This window comes from Aulostomus chinensis, chromosome 12, assembly GCF_037954235.1.
Source record: "Aulostomus chinensis isolate RoL2024-O1b breed Wild chromosome 12, RoL_Achi_v1.0, whole genome shotgun sequence".
NCBI classification, from domain to species: Eukaryota; Metazoa; Chordata; class Actinopteri; order Syngnathiformes; family Aulostomidae; genus Aulostomus; species Aulostomus chinensis.
In genome coordinates, this window is record NC_141331.1 from 5,876,711 (window position 1) to 5,893,209 (window position 16,499).

The following is a 16,499-nucleotide window of genomic DNA, read 5'->3' on the forward strand; positions in this document are numbered from 1 at the left end:
AATATTGGTCTTTGTTAAGCTTTCTGCATTCCTGGTATTAGGCTTTATTTTCTCGCCATAGAAAGTAAAGACTATTTACAAAACTAAAACAAATGGCCAAAGAAGAGGATTACGCGTATATACTTTGTATTATTATGTGCAGATCATATGTGCACCATTTATTTTTGATAATTTCTAAACTAATTATAGTTTGTTTGTAATATGTCATCATTTTAGTTTCACTTTTTTTGTCACTCCTGCTCTCATTTACGACAGGATTATTTGGCAGTACAACCTTGACATCCAAACCCATTTCAGTTACATGTACCTTATGATCAAATATAAATATTGCATTCCAAGTATTCAAAACTTTAAGTACATCATGTACAGTCAAACAATGTACCTGTGCATTTCACTACAATTGATGATGTAAATTCTGTTTAAGGTGTTTTGTTGAAAGTTAACTATTAACAGCTTTTGTTAATGGTGCACTGACGATGCATTTTAATTCTCAACTCATCAAATATTGATGCTGGGTCCGTGTCCCGTGGCCTGACATTCTGATGTCATAAGAAGCCCTCTTGTCAGTGTTTAGACCTGCTCAGCTGTCTGAGAAAAAGACCTGTAATGAGAGCGCGTGTGTAGCGGGCGGCTGTAGAGCAGCAAACACCTCGTCAACACAGGTGTTTATTTCACATTTCCCGTACCAGTTTATCTGCCTGACAGCAAAAGTAATGTAAACTTGAGGAAGTAAGAATTTAAACCTCAGGTATCCTAAACCAAGCTAAGCTACTCAAGAACGTAAACACGTGCTGCTTCCATCAGCTGTGTTTGAGAAAGTTTTGCAACTAAAAATTTATGAAAACTTAGCTTCAGTAATTTTCTACACAGAGCAGTAGATGATTAACTGGTTAAAAGAAGTTGAGCAATTAATGTTAATTCTTTATTTTTCCTACAGATTTCTTAATCCTGATCCTCACTTTTGTCGATAACAAACACATAGGCCTCGTGTAGCATCATTGCAACACCACATCTGTTTAACCCCTGATTATTCTGTTTTAATGGTAACACCCTGATGTTATTCTCTAGCAGAATCCTCCTGGTACTCAAAGTAGAGGCTCCTCATTTCCCTGTATGCCAGCTGATGATGAGGATGTGGAAAATATCAGCTGAAAGCAAATAATGGAAGCACGTGGATTTGTGAGAGGTGTTGATTGTAGCCCAGTAGCACTGCATTGATAATGGTGGGGAGCTGGATTATTAACAGGTTAAATACAGCTAGTAGATGCTGCACAAGCTTTCTCAAATAATCTTGATTGAAGCTCTATTGGAGACACTGCAGTTTCCCAACATACCACATTTCGTTAGACCCAGCTAATCAATACAGCCACGCACCATAGGAGTTCAACTCCAGTTATTGGTTACACCTCTGGTGTTAATGGAAATGGAGCATCAGAGAACTCGGTCTGGGTCATTATTTCACTTAAAGATAAGCTTTTCCATTCCCCCAGAGACTCATTAGACCTGCCATGTAGCTGGTGGGCCGAGTATCTTAAATTAGAAATCTGAGGATTAGTTGTTTATAGTGCAGACTATAGAAATGAAGGTGAAATAACTGTGGTTAAATATTCATAGTTCATCAAAAGAAAATGGACATCTTTGTTCAAATCCTCTGTCACGACTGTTATTCAACTTCTGTTTTTGTATTTTGTGTTGCAGCCTTTCCTGTTAGGTGTGTCAGGCTGTGATTTACAATATTTTAGACCTCTTGCGAAGCTTACACATGTTGATTATCAGGGCTGAAAGTAATAAAAGCACTGCTGTGAAAAGGTTTGTAATTATGATTAATTCAGAGGTCTTTTTATGAGATGTTTACATTATTTAGTCTACCCATTGAAGGCAGCAACATGAAGTACACTCATTAGGAATTTCTTTATACTTTCCACAAACCTTGATTATTCAATCTGGAGATGAGGTTAGTGTGGATCTATTCATATGCTTTAGCCTTGTGCCTGTCTGGGCCTCAGGAATAGAAAACCAAAATTAAAAACTGAAAATGAATAATGAAGAAACGCTTAAACAAAGTCACCTTTCTTTACACAGGCTCTGCTCTTTATTTTTCTCGACAGCGTCAAATCCATGCTTGAGAATGTCTTGCGATTTCATGTGTTTGCTCAATCCAACGGGCGCCAGATGCACATGTCCAGAAGGGAAGGTGCTGGTCAACGGCAGCTGCAGTGATGTGAACACCTCAGGTGGGCTTGTGATAATCAGAGAAACTTGTTAATAGAGTGATCACAGTGAATTTGAGCCAACATCCATCCACGTCCAGATTTCGACCTGGTCTGACATTAGCAGTGCAGCACTGTTTGATGTGATCTGCTTCTACAAACTGCAGCACAGTAAGAAATGTGGACTTTGCTGTTGTCAAGGTGAACTGTGCCGTCCCCCGTGCGAGAACGGAGGCCGCTGCTTAGCCAATGAGAAAGGAGACTGGAGGTGCTACTGCTGGCCCGACTTTTCTGGGGAGCGCTGTGAGGTCAACCACTGCACAGACTACTGCCTAAATGGAGGCACCTGCATGGGCTCTCCCCTCGGTAGGTCTGCCTCACTAGAGTCAAACACTGTCTGCTGTGCTACTGTTTTACAACAGGTTTGCATGCTAATCCCAATGTGTATTCAGAAAAGCACAAATAATGTAGGAATCATGTTTATTTCCAGCAGATCAGGTGACTCATCTTTACTGATGTCACACATGGCAAAGCAAACAAAAAAACGCAGTCTACTTTGCACATTCCATGTTCAATAAGGAAGAAAAAAATGATTGTAGGAGGCGTGTCCTTATGTTCAACTTTGGAATTTTTTTCTTCGAGATTGGACTTGAACCTGTCCGTCTGGACACCTGCTGGATCAGGGGCAAAATCTCCAGCAGGCCTTCAGCGTGACATTAATATTAGAATATTCCATATTCAACTAATGACTAATCTATGGTCATCAGGAAATGCTTTTTTACATTGCTGTATCTTATTCTGTCTGTAAATACTGGAATATTGTCGTCCATGTAGTTGTAGTCATAGGTTCACACCATGTAGGCATAACTGATCCCGACCTACGTAAACCAGGAGAGGACAGAGACAGATTTTTTGGGGGTAATAAAGAGATTTTTTTTGTGGGTGTTTGAGGCCAAAATGGATCGGTTGTGACTGTAATATTGTTATTTTGAGGCCACAAGATATAACTTGTTCCCACAATTGAATAAATGGTGACCGTGAGATGTCACTTGTTCCCTCAATGTAGTTGTTTTACATATAATTTTGAAGTTATATTCTGTTTAGTGTTACTAAGAGGTTTTTTTTCTGATATAACATGTTCAAGAATAACTAAATTGAGGGTTTTATCTGGGCAGCATTGTGGTGCATGTTCTCCCTGTACCTGCGTTGGTTCTCTCTGGTACTCCAGCTTCCTCCCACAGTCCAAAGACATCAAGGGGGGACGAGGCTGATTGATACTCTAAATTGACCGTAGGTGTGACTGTGAGTGTGAATGGTTGTCTGTCTATGTGTTGGCTCTGCGATGAACTGGTGACCAGTCCAGGGTGAACCCCGCCTCCCACCCGAAGGCTGCTGTGATAGCCTCCACCCCCCAGCAGCCTTAACAGGATAAGAGGAAGAAAATGGATGGTGGAATGGATGTTTTATCCATGGAACATAAATATGTCCCCAGCCACCCCAGGGTTCCATACTGACAGCCACCAGCATCAAAGTACTCTAGTATGGTGTGATGTGGTGCATTATTGTGCAGACATGAGCTCCACCAACAATCACAGCTCAAACCCATCGTGTTAATGCATTGCCAGTTAATATTTGGTAAAAAAAAAAAAAAATTTACCAGATTAAACATCTTCTTTCAGCTCATGTCAATACAGTTAATGCAGTGAGTGAACATGTACAGATGGAGATACCCTTCACAGACTGCATTACCGCCTCACTTTTGCTCCAGTTTTGTGTCGAACCCCAGTCGTTTTATCTGTATGTTGACATCTGCTTGTCAAAAAATATGCAATAACTCATAAGCATCTGGTATCGAGGAAACGATCCTGCCAAAAAAAAAAGAATCCTTTATACTCAAGTTATCTCCGCCACAAATAGAACATTTGATTTCAGAGTTTCCTGCCCATTTCCCTCTTGCACATTAACCCAGTGCATGATGTCATTCAGCCACATTTGTCTTCCTTTAAAGCTCATCCACCCTGCATCGCTTCAGCTCAACATCTGCCAGCTGAGCAGTTTTTATCATTCAAGCTCCTGCCGAACAAACCCTTTGAAATTCAAGGTCTTCTCTCACGCTCTCTGAAACAACCAGTTCTGTCTCCTCTGATAGTTGTGGGATTGTGTGTGCATGTGGTGAGATGTGAATCAGGATGTAACGAAACGTTTCCCTCGATCAAATCAGCTACTCACAATATCTCAGTTTTTTTTTTTCTAATAAACTGTCATTATTCAAGGGGTTAGAAACTTTTCAAAATCCTTCAATGGCCTCTAATGAAATAAAATGAGAAATGAGAAGTATTCTTGTTTGACTGAGAGGTGTTTGAGTCCTGCGTGCTGTGGCATGACTGCAGGAGGACTTCAGGCCTGAATAATAGAAGGCAGAGATCCTATTGTGTCAACCTGCTGCTGAATGAAACTCAACAGAAGACATGAGACTGTCTAATGAATTGTATTCCTTTTTGATGACAGACAGCAATTGTTTGATTAGGTACTTTGTTGTTGGGAACACAGCATGCGCTTGGCAATGTTTTTTTGTTGTTGTTTTTTTGGTTGAATGTTGTTATTTTTTTAAATCACACACGAAACGGCAACACAAGAAGGGAAACAAGGACAGAAACAAGAGACAAGATTACAAATGGGGGGAAGGGGGGGGGGTAGCAAGCAGCCCCAGACGTTTGGCAACAGTGCCTCATAAAGGAGGAGGTTTTGCTGCATGAGCACATCACTGCTACAGTAGATGAAAAATATTGGTCTAAATGAGTGTCCAAAGATAAATGCAGGACAAATTGCAGTCAGATGGTTCTCCTCCGGTCCCTGATGCTCCTGATAAAAAGGGAATGGAGACGAACGGTCGGGAAGACTGCGGATGTTCCAGTTTCTGCTCTTCCATGTCTGTGACTGGTATTCTTGTATTTTATAGGTGCAGTTCCACATATTTAACCAAACAAATAAGGACCAGCGTGGCAGTACAAGACGAAGCCATTGCTCGCTTGTTGAGGTCAAAATCATCCTCCTACAGTTCACCTTTGATTGCAAAGCTCAACGCTTCGAAGAACTCTTCTCATTTCCCTATGTTTCTCTGACAGAAACAGACAAAGGAAATACTCTGTTTGGAAACTGAACACACATTTGATAATGAATATAAGTCAGAAAAGCTCATATTAGAATATTTAGACAATTTGTTTGACCAAATCGGAGCTGCTGAGGATAAAGTCATGTGACTGGTGGTGGGGTGGGGTTCGATCGAGGTAACTGCAGGAGAAGAGGGGAGTGTCAGGATCAGAGACAGGAGGAGAATCGGGATGTGGTCTGGCGTGTGTAATGAGGAACTTGCTTCTGGTGGATGTGACTGCAAAGCTAAACTGAGCGATGCTGTCACACCTCAAACTGAATAACTTCAAGTGATGTTAGGAAAAGTGGCTTTATTCATTCTAAGCTTGAGTAAACGTGGGCTGAGTTATTGTTAGTCAGACTGAAATCTTTTTGAAGTCAGACTAACAGATGCAGTTGTGTATCGGTTCACTCCAGCATGTTTATGCTTCAATCGCCCAAAACTGGCCCAGAAGTTCTGTGTAAGTCCTGCTGTGGTCTTTAACCCTGAAGTTGAATGGTTCAGTCAAGGAGGGTGTGAGGGTGGAAACACCGCCTTTCATTTCAAGACAGTTGGTCTTTAATGATCGATGGCCATTCAGCAGGGACGTATTGTTTGGTAGTTGACTCACAGGGTCTGACTGCAAGCAGCTGCTAGGAGGTGTCATCGGTGAGCCGGTTCTTTTCCAGTCGTTGAGTAAAACTTGATTCATTTCTGTTGTTCCAGTTTTCAAGCTTGGAGGCTTCTCAGGTGGAACCGGCCTTGCCGCTAAAGAGGCAGTCCTGTCCTTTCTGAAGTGTTTGATGAGTAATTTCAGTTCAGAAGTGTCAGTGAGTCCACGCACCTGTGTTTACTTATGAACAGCTAATGAGAGCCTTGGGGTGTTGGGGGCTGAGTGGTGTACGAACTCACAATGATGCTGTGGGACCCAGAGATGGATGAAAGCAGTATTCCATTTTGTCAGACAGTGGTTGTGAAGATCCAACCATGCGTGGCTGCAGCTAAGAATATATCAACAGGGCTTCTTTAATTCAAGCTTGTGGTTACTTCAAGATAAACAACATAAAATCAGATGTTCTCTTGACATGCAGGGTGATGTTGCACAGATCGGAACATGGCTAAGTACCTAAACCAGGTTGTTATGACCTGCAGTCATGTAGATTCTACTCAATGTTCTGGTAACTAGTCACCTTGACAGTGTGTATTTGACTATGTAGACATTGTTTATATCTTATTTGCAGGCTGAAAACATTGAGCCGTGTACCTCGTTGGTAGTTCTCACAAAATGTAGAGAGGCTGATCCACACCAACAGGTTATATTTAATATATACATATACATTTTAAATTATCAATAAATTAAGTAAAAATAAAACCTCCAAGGCTTTCTTCTATTGCAGTAGAAAATAGCAGACAAAAGACAGCAGGAGTCTCCTTATTCTTGTGCGTCTTGTCCTGTTACTTAAAAAAAAACAACAAATAATGAAAAAAAAAGTGCTGGAATAAAATCTTGAAAATGATTTGAATTGGTGGTCATTGGGTTCTTAATCACATATTTTACAATATTATTACAGATGGTTACTTTTTGGTTGACAGAAAAGTAAACTGTTATTCACTCTACCGCTGTATACTGCCATTTTGAATTTATATGCTGAGTCATTTTTTTTTCGAGCGCACACTCAGCACAGAAGTAATTATTTTGGTCATTGTATGTGTCCATCAAACTGTTTGGGCTTTTTGTCAAATGTCTTGTGACATGCTGACATAGGCATAGTTGAAATGGACAGAAATATTGAAAGGCACGATCTCACTTTCAGAAACACACAAGGAATATGCATTTTAGAATGACCTCCTAATGGCAGTTGGAGGACACAGTACCACGTCCTCCAAGTTCAGAAAGGGTGAGCCATTAAAACACAGAGCTAAATCCAGCAGCTGAACTGGTTTTCTCCCAGTCTCAGGTGGAGGCGCTGGACTGAGAAAATACCAAAGGTCCAGCCTGACCTACGTGGTCTCACACTGTCCTCTATCCAGGCTCCTGCCATGTTTAAATGGTGACTACTGGTTTTTGAAGACTCTGTCAAACAGGCTCCATGCTCCTGGAATTTGCCTTTGAAGGGAATTTACGCACCTGGTTAGACCGAAACAATTCACCCTCTAATGGTGTGTTACTACTTAATATACACAGTTGTTCCCCTCTTCCAGTGGTTCAGGGTGCAACAGATGTGCAATTACACATCAAGCAGGGTGCGTTGTACTGATATATCATTGTTAATGATTTACTCTTAATATTAGCACAGCTGCAATCAGTTCATGCTTCCATGTGCACAATAAAGGAAAATTGGTGTTATAACTACTTATCATTAATGTAGAGGCTAATTGCTACCCCTTTGAGCTGTGCATTTAATTTTGTATCTAGATTCTCCTTCATTTTAATCTGTATGGATTGAGCACGATCCGAGTGCACTTGCTTGGTATGATTTTGACCACGCATGCTCTACAGATCATGTAAATAGGACCCTTGATGATGAAGAGTTATTTGTATACCTATCTAATAGATGGAATAGATGCAGTGGTCATTCGTGTGTGTGTGTGTGTGTGTGTGTGTGTGTGTGTGTGTGTGTGTGTGTGTGTGTGTGTGTGTAACAGTTACATTAAAATATATACATAAGGTAAATAAATCCCAGAAATTTATTTATCAGCTGCAGGGACAGGAGGAGCCTGTGTGCATGCAGGTGAGTCTGATGCAGCACCAGCTGGGCTTGACGGTCTGTGGGTCACACTGTGATTGGACAGCATCTTGAGACGACTACAGAGTCGGCCAGAGAACAAGGTCGGAATTTGGATGTTGGTGATGCAGGCAGAGAGATGATGCCAATGACGACATGAAAGAGATCTCGGAGATCAAAGACATTAGTCAGACAGGGTTTGTCAGCTTATGAGTTTGGAATTTATTTCAGAAAATAATGATGTCAGAGAGGACATCAGTACATATGAGAATCCTTTTGGTTTCAATGTTCTCACACTTGTACATCCAGTGACAGACAACAACCTGAGAGAGAGAGAGTTTGAAAGACAAATTGTGACCTGACCAAGTCGATAAGACGCTTGATACAGATGGAGATGGTTGCAGAAAACCAGGAGCTGATATCCCTCAAGATGGCATTTCAGAAGCTTCAGGAAGAAATGCAGGAGCTGAGAGCTAAAGTCTTGAACCAGGAGGGAAAAAAACTATCTCTACAACTCAAACTGACGTCTGATGAGGTTATCCGGAAAAAGGAGGAAATGATGGTGCCCTACCTGGAGGAAGACCTCCAACAGAGAGACCTGGCTGTGGATGAGGACAGGACAAAAGTCAAGCATCTGGAGGGCCACATGCAGACTGTGCTTGAGGAGACTTGGACCAAGCTGCAACAAATAGACCAGGCTGTGGGTGAGCTCAGGACCAATACCAGTGAGCTGCAGACTGAGCTGGAACTGAAGGACCTGGCCTTGGATGAGGCCACGACCAATACCAGGCAGCTGCAGACTGAGCTGGAACTGAAGTACTTGGCTTTGGATGAGGCCAGGACCAATATCTGGCAGCTGCAGACTGAGCTGGAATGCGAGGACCTGGTTTTGGATGAGGACAGGACCAATACCAGGCAGATGCAGACTGAGCTGGAATGCAGGGACCTGGCTTTGGATGAGGCCAGGACCAAGATCTGGCAGCTGGAGACTGAGCTGGAATGCAATGACCTGGCTTTGGATGAGGACACGACAAATATCAGGCAGATGCAGACTGAGCTGGAATGCAGGGACCTGGCTTTGGATGAGGCCAGGACCAAGATCTCACAGCTGGAGACTGAGCTGGAACTGAGGGACTTGGCTTTGGATGAGGCCAGGACCAAGATCTGGCAGCTGGAGACTGAGCTGGAATGCGAGGACCTGGCTTTGGATGAGGCCAGGACCAAGATCTGGCAGCTGGAGACTGAGCTGGAATGCGAGGACCTGGCTTTGGATGAGGCCAGGACCAATACCAGGCAGCTGCAGACTGAGCTGGAACTGAAGGACCTGGCTGTGAATGAGGCCAGGACCAATATCAGGCAGCTGCAGACTGAGCTGCAATGCAATAACTTGGCTTTGGATGAGGCCAGGACCAAGATCTGGCAGCTGGAGACTGAGCTGGAATGCGAGGACCTGGCTTTGGATGTGGCCAGGAGCAATATCAAGCAGCTGCAGACTGAGCTGGAATGCAAGGACCTGGCTTTGGATGAGGCCAGGACCAATGCCAGTCATCTGCAGATTGAGCTGGAATGCGAGGACCTGGCTTTGGATGAGGCCAGGACCAAGATCTGGCAACTGGAGTCTGAGCTGGAATGCAGTGACCTGGCTTTGGATGAGGCCAGCACCAAGATCTGGCAGCTGCAGACTGAGCTGGAATGCAGTGACCTTGCTTTGGATGAGGCCGGGACCAATATCAAGCAGCTGCAGACTGAGCTGGAATGCGAGGACCTGGCTTTTGATGAGGCCAGGACCAAGATCTGGCAGCTGCAGACTGAGCTGGAATGCAATGACCTGGAATTGGATGAGGCCACGACCAATATCAAGCAGTTTCAGACAGAGCTGGAATGCAGTGACCTGGCTTTGGATGAGGCCAGGACCAAGATCTGGCAGCTGGAGACTGAGCTAGAATGCAATGACCTGGAATTGGATGAGGCCGGGACCAATATCAAGCAGCTGAACACTGAGCTGGAATGCAAGGACCTGGCTTTGGATGAGGCCAGGACCAATGCCAGTCAGCTGCAGACTGAGCTGGAATGCGAGGACCTGGCTTTGGATGAGGCCAGGACCAAGATCAGGCAGCTGCAGACTGAGCTGGAACTGAAGGACCTGGCTGTGGATGAGGCCAGGACAAAGGTCAAGCACCTGGAGGGCCACCTGCAGACTGTTCTTGTGGAGGCTCGGACCAAGCTGCATCGAATGGACCAGGCTGTGGGTGAGCTCTGGACCAATATGTGGCAGCTGCAGAATGAGCTGGAATGCAATGACCTGGCTTTGGATGAGGCCAGGACCAATGTCAGGCAGCTGCAGACTGAGCTCCAACAGAGAGACCCGGCTGTGGATGAGGCCAGGTCAGGAATCATGGAACTACAAGAACACCAGATGTTGGAAGATGAAGCTCAGGAAGAGCTGGGCACAGCAAGAAAAGCCCATCAATACGTGGAAATGAGGGCAGAGCCGGAGCACATCATAGTCACAGAGAGCAACGATCCGGGGTCCTCAATTGAAAGGATCAACCAGAAAAATGAGACAAAGAAGAAGAAGAAGAGAAATTGGCTGTGGAGACTTTTCAGACGAGGCTTCAAATGACCACTGAATCACAAGCTGTTTCATTTATTGTTCATTGGACAGAAAATTTTTAATAAAACAAAAACTGTTGAATCATTGAAGAGTCTGTGTATTTGCCTCATATTATTGCTGTTTGTTTTTGAAATAAAAAAATAAAACAACAGTACATTATCAGTGTGTGTGTGTTTATGCGCGCGTGAACATGTGTGTGCCAACGTGTGATGGTGGTGTTGCCTACTGGACCCCTTTCAGGTAACACTATTCACTCTAGCAGGAGCCTTGATCTTCATAGGGACTAAAGACCAGTCCTAATTGCAGCAAAACAAGGTGGGTGTTCTTGGTTAAAGTGAGAGCTGAGTTTAGGTAAGTTTAGGATTAGGATTAGGGCTTGTGCTAATAAGGACAGTAAACCTTAGTGTGTGTGTGTGTGTGTGTGTGTATGTGTATGTGTATGTGTGTGTGTGTGTGTGTGTGTGAGGAGAAATGTGACACCTGTGGAGAGGAGAGCCATCAATTATCTCAACAGTCTTTTCATTCCTGCCACATCTTTAACAAAGCAAACACATAAACATGTTGAGAAAGTGAAACCCTGGAAACACTGCTGGAATGATATGGATGTAGTGTCTAGATGGAATATTTTGGGATGTGCATGGTGGGTCTGGAGGACATATGTGAGTGAAAGGGAGGCTCATCTGCCCTTCTTTCCTGCCAGTCTGCTGTCACTTTGACCCGCATGAGTGTGTGTGAGAATAACGACTGGAGGGAAGAATGGTTGCTTTTATTCTCTCCACAAATACCAGTGGCTTTTCTATTTAGCTGATAGAAAGGCCATACAACATAACTTTGATTGACAGACTGATGGGCAATTATACACTGGCGGTGACCACACAAAGCACACTGCTGGCTATTATATCAGCCTCCTGACTTCCACCTGATGTCCAGTCAATGCAGGTTTCATTTTCTCACTGTGGAAAGTATCGGCTTCCCCTACCAAATGATGTTTGTGTGACTGACAACTTTATAAACACGAGAAAGAACTGATAACCAAAGCAATTGACTTGCTAACTAGAAATGTTCCTGGTGATTAAATGAACCCAGTTTGCTCTGCAGCAGATGAACATCTTCGCTTGGATCGTGCATCTTTGAACCACTCTGAATCCGTTAGACAACCTAAGCTTGAGACAATCCACTATAGTTAATTTCAATAAGATTCTCTGCTTTTTGTGTGTATGTACAGTTGTAAATGGTGCATCTTAAGTAACACACCGCCCAGGGGGGTGCCACAGGGATGACTAAGCTAAGTTAGCATTGCTATAGGTTCTCTTGACCAAAAGCTACTGGGGTGTTTATGTTGGATTTTTGATTAGTGCAGAGAATTAATATCTAATTTGTCTGTTTCTCCCGCAGATTTCAGATAACCATGGAGCTCTAAGCTTCTAAGCTACATCGTTAGCTTTGGTCTTTGAAACCCTCTTAACCTTTCCTCGTCTTCCTTGATCCAGGTAAGCCCACATGCCACTGTCCTATTGGCTTCTCAGGACCATTCTGTGAGAGGAGGATTTGTGACAACTACTGTTTAAACGGGGGAACATGTGACGTGACTCAAGGGAACCAGCCGGTGTGTCGCTGTATGGCAGAATACACAGGGGATCGTTGTCTTTATCGTGAGTGATGCGCACGACGACCGATTATTAGCACAAACTCAGTATGATTGACCTGAGCCTTTCAGCCTAGTTTCAAATAACCATTACAAAGATGCATTGATGTGATTTACATAATCTGCATAAAATCTAGAAACATAAATTCAGGTTGTGTGTGTAACGAAAGCAAACTCCTCCTGTATTTTCTCTCCACAAATTTGCTGATGTTTTAAATCAAAATACAACCAGCAAACAACCTCTGAGAGCTCTCCGGGCTGAAGCAATCAACTATTTTCTTTTGCAACTCTTAGTCATTATGTGTGATGGCAGCAGCACATCATTAGTATTTTCCTGTTGCTTGCCCAAGGGGTGATGTGTTTAACTGTGACTAGGATGTCATTTGATGTGGATAATTAAATCCTATTAAAGTCATGTACAATTCCAATCAAACCAGCCTAAACTGCATTCCCGCTTTTCCTATTACACGTACCAACGCTCTCTTTATCTCTCTGAATGTAACAGACATCTGTCATCACTACTGTGTGAACTCCAAGGCCTGCACGTTATCCAGTAGCGGCTATGTGGAGTGTGTGTGCCCTGCCAGGTTTGAGGGAAACAAGTGTGAGGTGGACAAGTGTCTTCGATGCCACGGAGCTCCCTGCCTCATTAACGAGGAGACTGGAGATGTGGTTTGCAAGTGAGTGTTTACTATCTGCTCCATATTCTGGTCATTCATCCTTGCTAGGATTCTGCCAGGACCCATACTCTTCATCATTCCTGGAAAAAGTGTAAGTTCTGCTGAGTGTTTTTAATAAATCCAGTCTGTTTCTGTCCCAGCTGGATGTAGTGATTTGATTATACTGTAAACATATGTTGGGCTAAATATCCTGCAATCATTAAGGTTTTAAAGAAGTCATTGAAATACTAGAGACAGACGATGTGTATGTTTGACTACACAGATTAAACACTGTTTTTAAGTACAGCAGAGACCGTTTAAAAAGGGACTGTGAAATACAAAGCCCTTAAGACTGAGCTCGTATCACACGTATTTCATCTCTGCAGTCGACCGGCCTCTGAGCTGCTGCCCATTGTGTTGTTGTGCTGACGCAAGCACGCCGTTGATGTTAGAAACAGTTTCAGTAACCACACGACAAAAGAAAAGAGTAAATTAAAACTACGTGATCAGAAGCTGCTCTCGTTCTCCAACTGATTTTAAGTTGTCATGGCAGCAAACATCAGATCATATTAATGGAGTTTTCTATGAAAGTGAGAATAATGTTGTAATATTAACACTCCCTCTAATATTACAAGTCCCTCTGTAAAAGGTTAAATATTTTATCACGGGTTAGTTCCAGCCATGTGTACCCTGGCTACAACACGTACTAGCTTACTTCATAAGCTCCAGATACTTAATTCACAGTTCCAAAATTTGGTGACTCTGGCGAGTCACCTTTGCTTTTCATTTAGTTCTGATTGTCACTCACATCCATTATTTCCTCACCCACCAGTTGTACAAATGGCCGAATCGCACCGAGCTGTCAGCTGTGTGACGGATATTGCTACAATGGCGGCACCTGTCACCTGGACCCCGACACCAACCTGCCTTTCTGTCAGTAAGTCACTGCTTAATGGGTGAAGGAAAGAGGCAAAATGTTCTCTACCAGTAGTCTCACTTTTACTGTCTCCATTCAAATGCTGGCTCTGCGTGGCACAAAGCTCGGCCTTAGAAGCAGAAGTGCAAACCGTCGGCGGGTACCATGTCCCCGCTTGAAGAGTACTACAAGATAGATGCTTTCCTCTGGAAAGAAATCCCCTAAATGAGGGACTGTTTGATGTCACTATGTGGAGGCCATGGCGCAGCAGGGGGTTGGATGCCAGTACACCATCTTATGCTGTGTGATACCTCGCTGTGGCTTAAGGTTCTCACACAGATAAAAAAAAAAAAGGTTTAAAACCCCTCATGGCTTGCCATTCTGAGCATATCACACGGTTCCTCCTTGCAGTAAAGAGCTAATGTCAGGCTTTTTCTGACTCTCTCTCCAATGGTGGGGTTTAGAAGTTTGCTCTCTAGAAGGAGAAGCTAAGGTACGTGGCGGTGGAGATGAACATGCCACGAAACTCAATGGGGAAAACTTGTAATAGACAAAAGCTTTACTGTCAGACATGAGGGAAATCAGGGTGACAGATTAGCCAAAGCAGTGCTCCTAGATTAATACCACCTGAGCTATAATCACATGCAGCACTCTGTTAAAAAAAATTTCCCAAAGGAGGAAATTGGAAATCCATTTCTCAAGCCAACTGGCCTTTTTTTCTAAGCTGCCCATTGTCCACTGTAGCTAAATTGAAATTTGCGCTCATCACTCAAAAAATTCAAGGGGATGGAATCAATTTCTATGCAAATGATCCCATCTTATTCGATGAGATCAACAGATCCAGATAATGCAGTTTATTTATTTTTTTCGTCCCTCAAAAGAAGAGGGATTATATGAGAGGATAGATGCGTCTCTATCAAAAATGTTTGACCTCAGTACTCAGAGTAAATGCATATTTCATCAAGTCCTCTTAGAAAGAAAAACCTAACAGGGCAGAGTTGTGTAAATTGTAATGATAATGCTTCCATCTTCCATGTAAAAAGACTGAGGAGGATTCAGAATGCAGCCGCGGTAAATATTCAAGTCCTCACGTTGACTCAGGATGAACTGAATGTACATACGTTACCCGGCTTTTGCACAAAACCAATTCACATCAGTTAGATCAGTGAATCCGTCTGCAGTAAGCAGTAAGAAATTACCCAAGGATGTTCATGCAAGTGTTTCACAGAGGAGAGGGTTTCTTTCCATGTCGTTCAGTTCCTACACAACAATCTCCACAATGAAAGTACATTCAGTGTCATTTACTGGTAGACTTTTGACACCGCTGTTCTTTCTTCTTGGCACACTTCTACATTTGATTATAGCTTAAATGGTACAAATCTACGGGCAGTACTCTGAATAGTTTTTCACATGTCACATCTTGCTGGCTGTGATTGGTTTGCTTAACTTTGACTGCATGTAAAAAAGAAACAAAAGAATCCCTCCACTTCCTCTACACTTGTTGCCATGATGCAGAATTCACTCAACAATTCAAAACCTTTTTTTTGTAAATCAGCGTAAAACACATTTTGTTTCCTTTACTGTGCTGTTTTTATGTGAACCCGGGGAGAAAAAAAGAAGAAGAAAAGAATACAAACCTTGAATCCAAAATATTCTGATAAATAATGACATGAATTCATGTTTTCTGTGTCATGTGAGTAAATGTGTGGGGTTATTTTGATACTTTTATCCAATATTGGCTACCTTCAGCTCTGTGGGGGGGGGGGGCACCTCATTAGCTTCTATTCTTGGTAATGAAAACATATCTAAGAGGTGTAACAGGTTTTTTCTTGCAGATGTTCCTCCACTCGGCGAGCTGTGCAGCTGCTGTGTTCATCGCAGCTGTGATTTGTGAAGCTGTTGAAGGGGGGAGGGGAGGGAGGGGGGGTAGTTATTGTGTCAACTTCCAATAATCAAACAACCAATAAAGTTCAACAATATACATATTCTGGGCCGTTTTATCACTCCCAACACAATGTTTTGCAGCTGCACATCAGGGTTCAAGAACCAACGTTGTGATGAGCTGGCCAACCCCTGCGATTACTTCTGTCAGAATGAGGGGATGTGCACATTAACAGCTCTTAACAAACCACGCTGCAAGTAGGTCACCTCTCCAGCTGTATTCAGAGCCCTCTCCACCCCCTCTGTTCACACCTCCACCCACCAACTCCATCCGGCTCCATTCTCTAGCCTGTCCAGTGTAGGGTCTTCTCCTCAGTGCTGCCCTGTAGCAACTGTTCACGTGACAAGTGCTCGACGGTTCATCAGCGAGGGGCCGTGTAAACCGCCACTGCATCTATCCAGCCTGAGAGGAATGTGCTCCGTCCTAGCGTCCCCCTGCCTGCTGCTGTAGGACAGCTAACAGGAATTAGCGTGTAACGTTCGTGTCAATTACATCGTTGCCCAACGATTACAGCTCATCACTAATTTTAGACTGCCCAGAAAATAAGTTCATTCATAGATGGGAGTCTGACTTCTAGTTGAGAATTTATTTGTTCTAGCAGACCTTATTTCTGGATGTTCTCTTCCGGACAGGACAGAGAAAATGACAGATCATCTG

General features: G+C 43.3%; 1 protein-coding gene across 1 annotated transcript in view; it reads left to right on the top strand.

Moving 5' to 3' along the window:
• Window positions 1-16,499, top strand: part of lrp1bb (low density lipoprotein receptor-related protein 1Bb) — a 293,597-nt gene that overhangs the window by 271,113 nt on the left and 5,985 nt on the right. Inside the window, 6 exon segments of the mRNA XM_086219771.1 lie at window positions 2,109-2,234; window positions 2,412-2,576; window positions 12,171-12,332; window positions 12,831-13,005; window positions 13,817-13,921; window positions 15,926-16,039. Coding sequence (XP_086075897.1) covers window positions 2,109-2,234; window positions 2,412-2,576; window positions 12,171-12,332; window positions 12,831-13,005; window positions 13,817-13,921; window positions 15,926-16,039 — 847 coding nt within the window.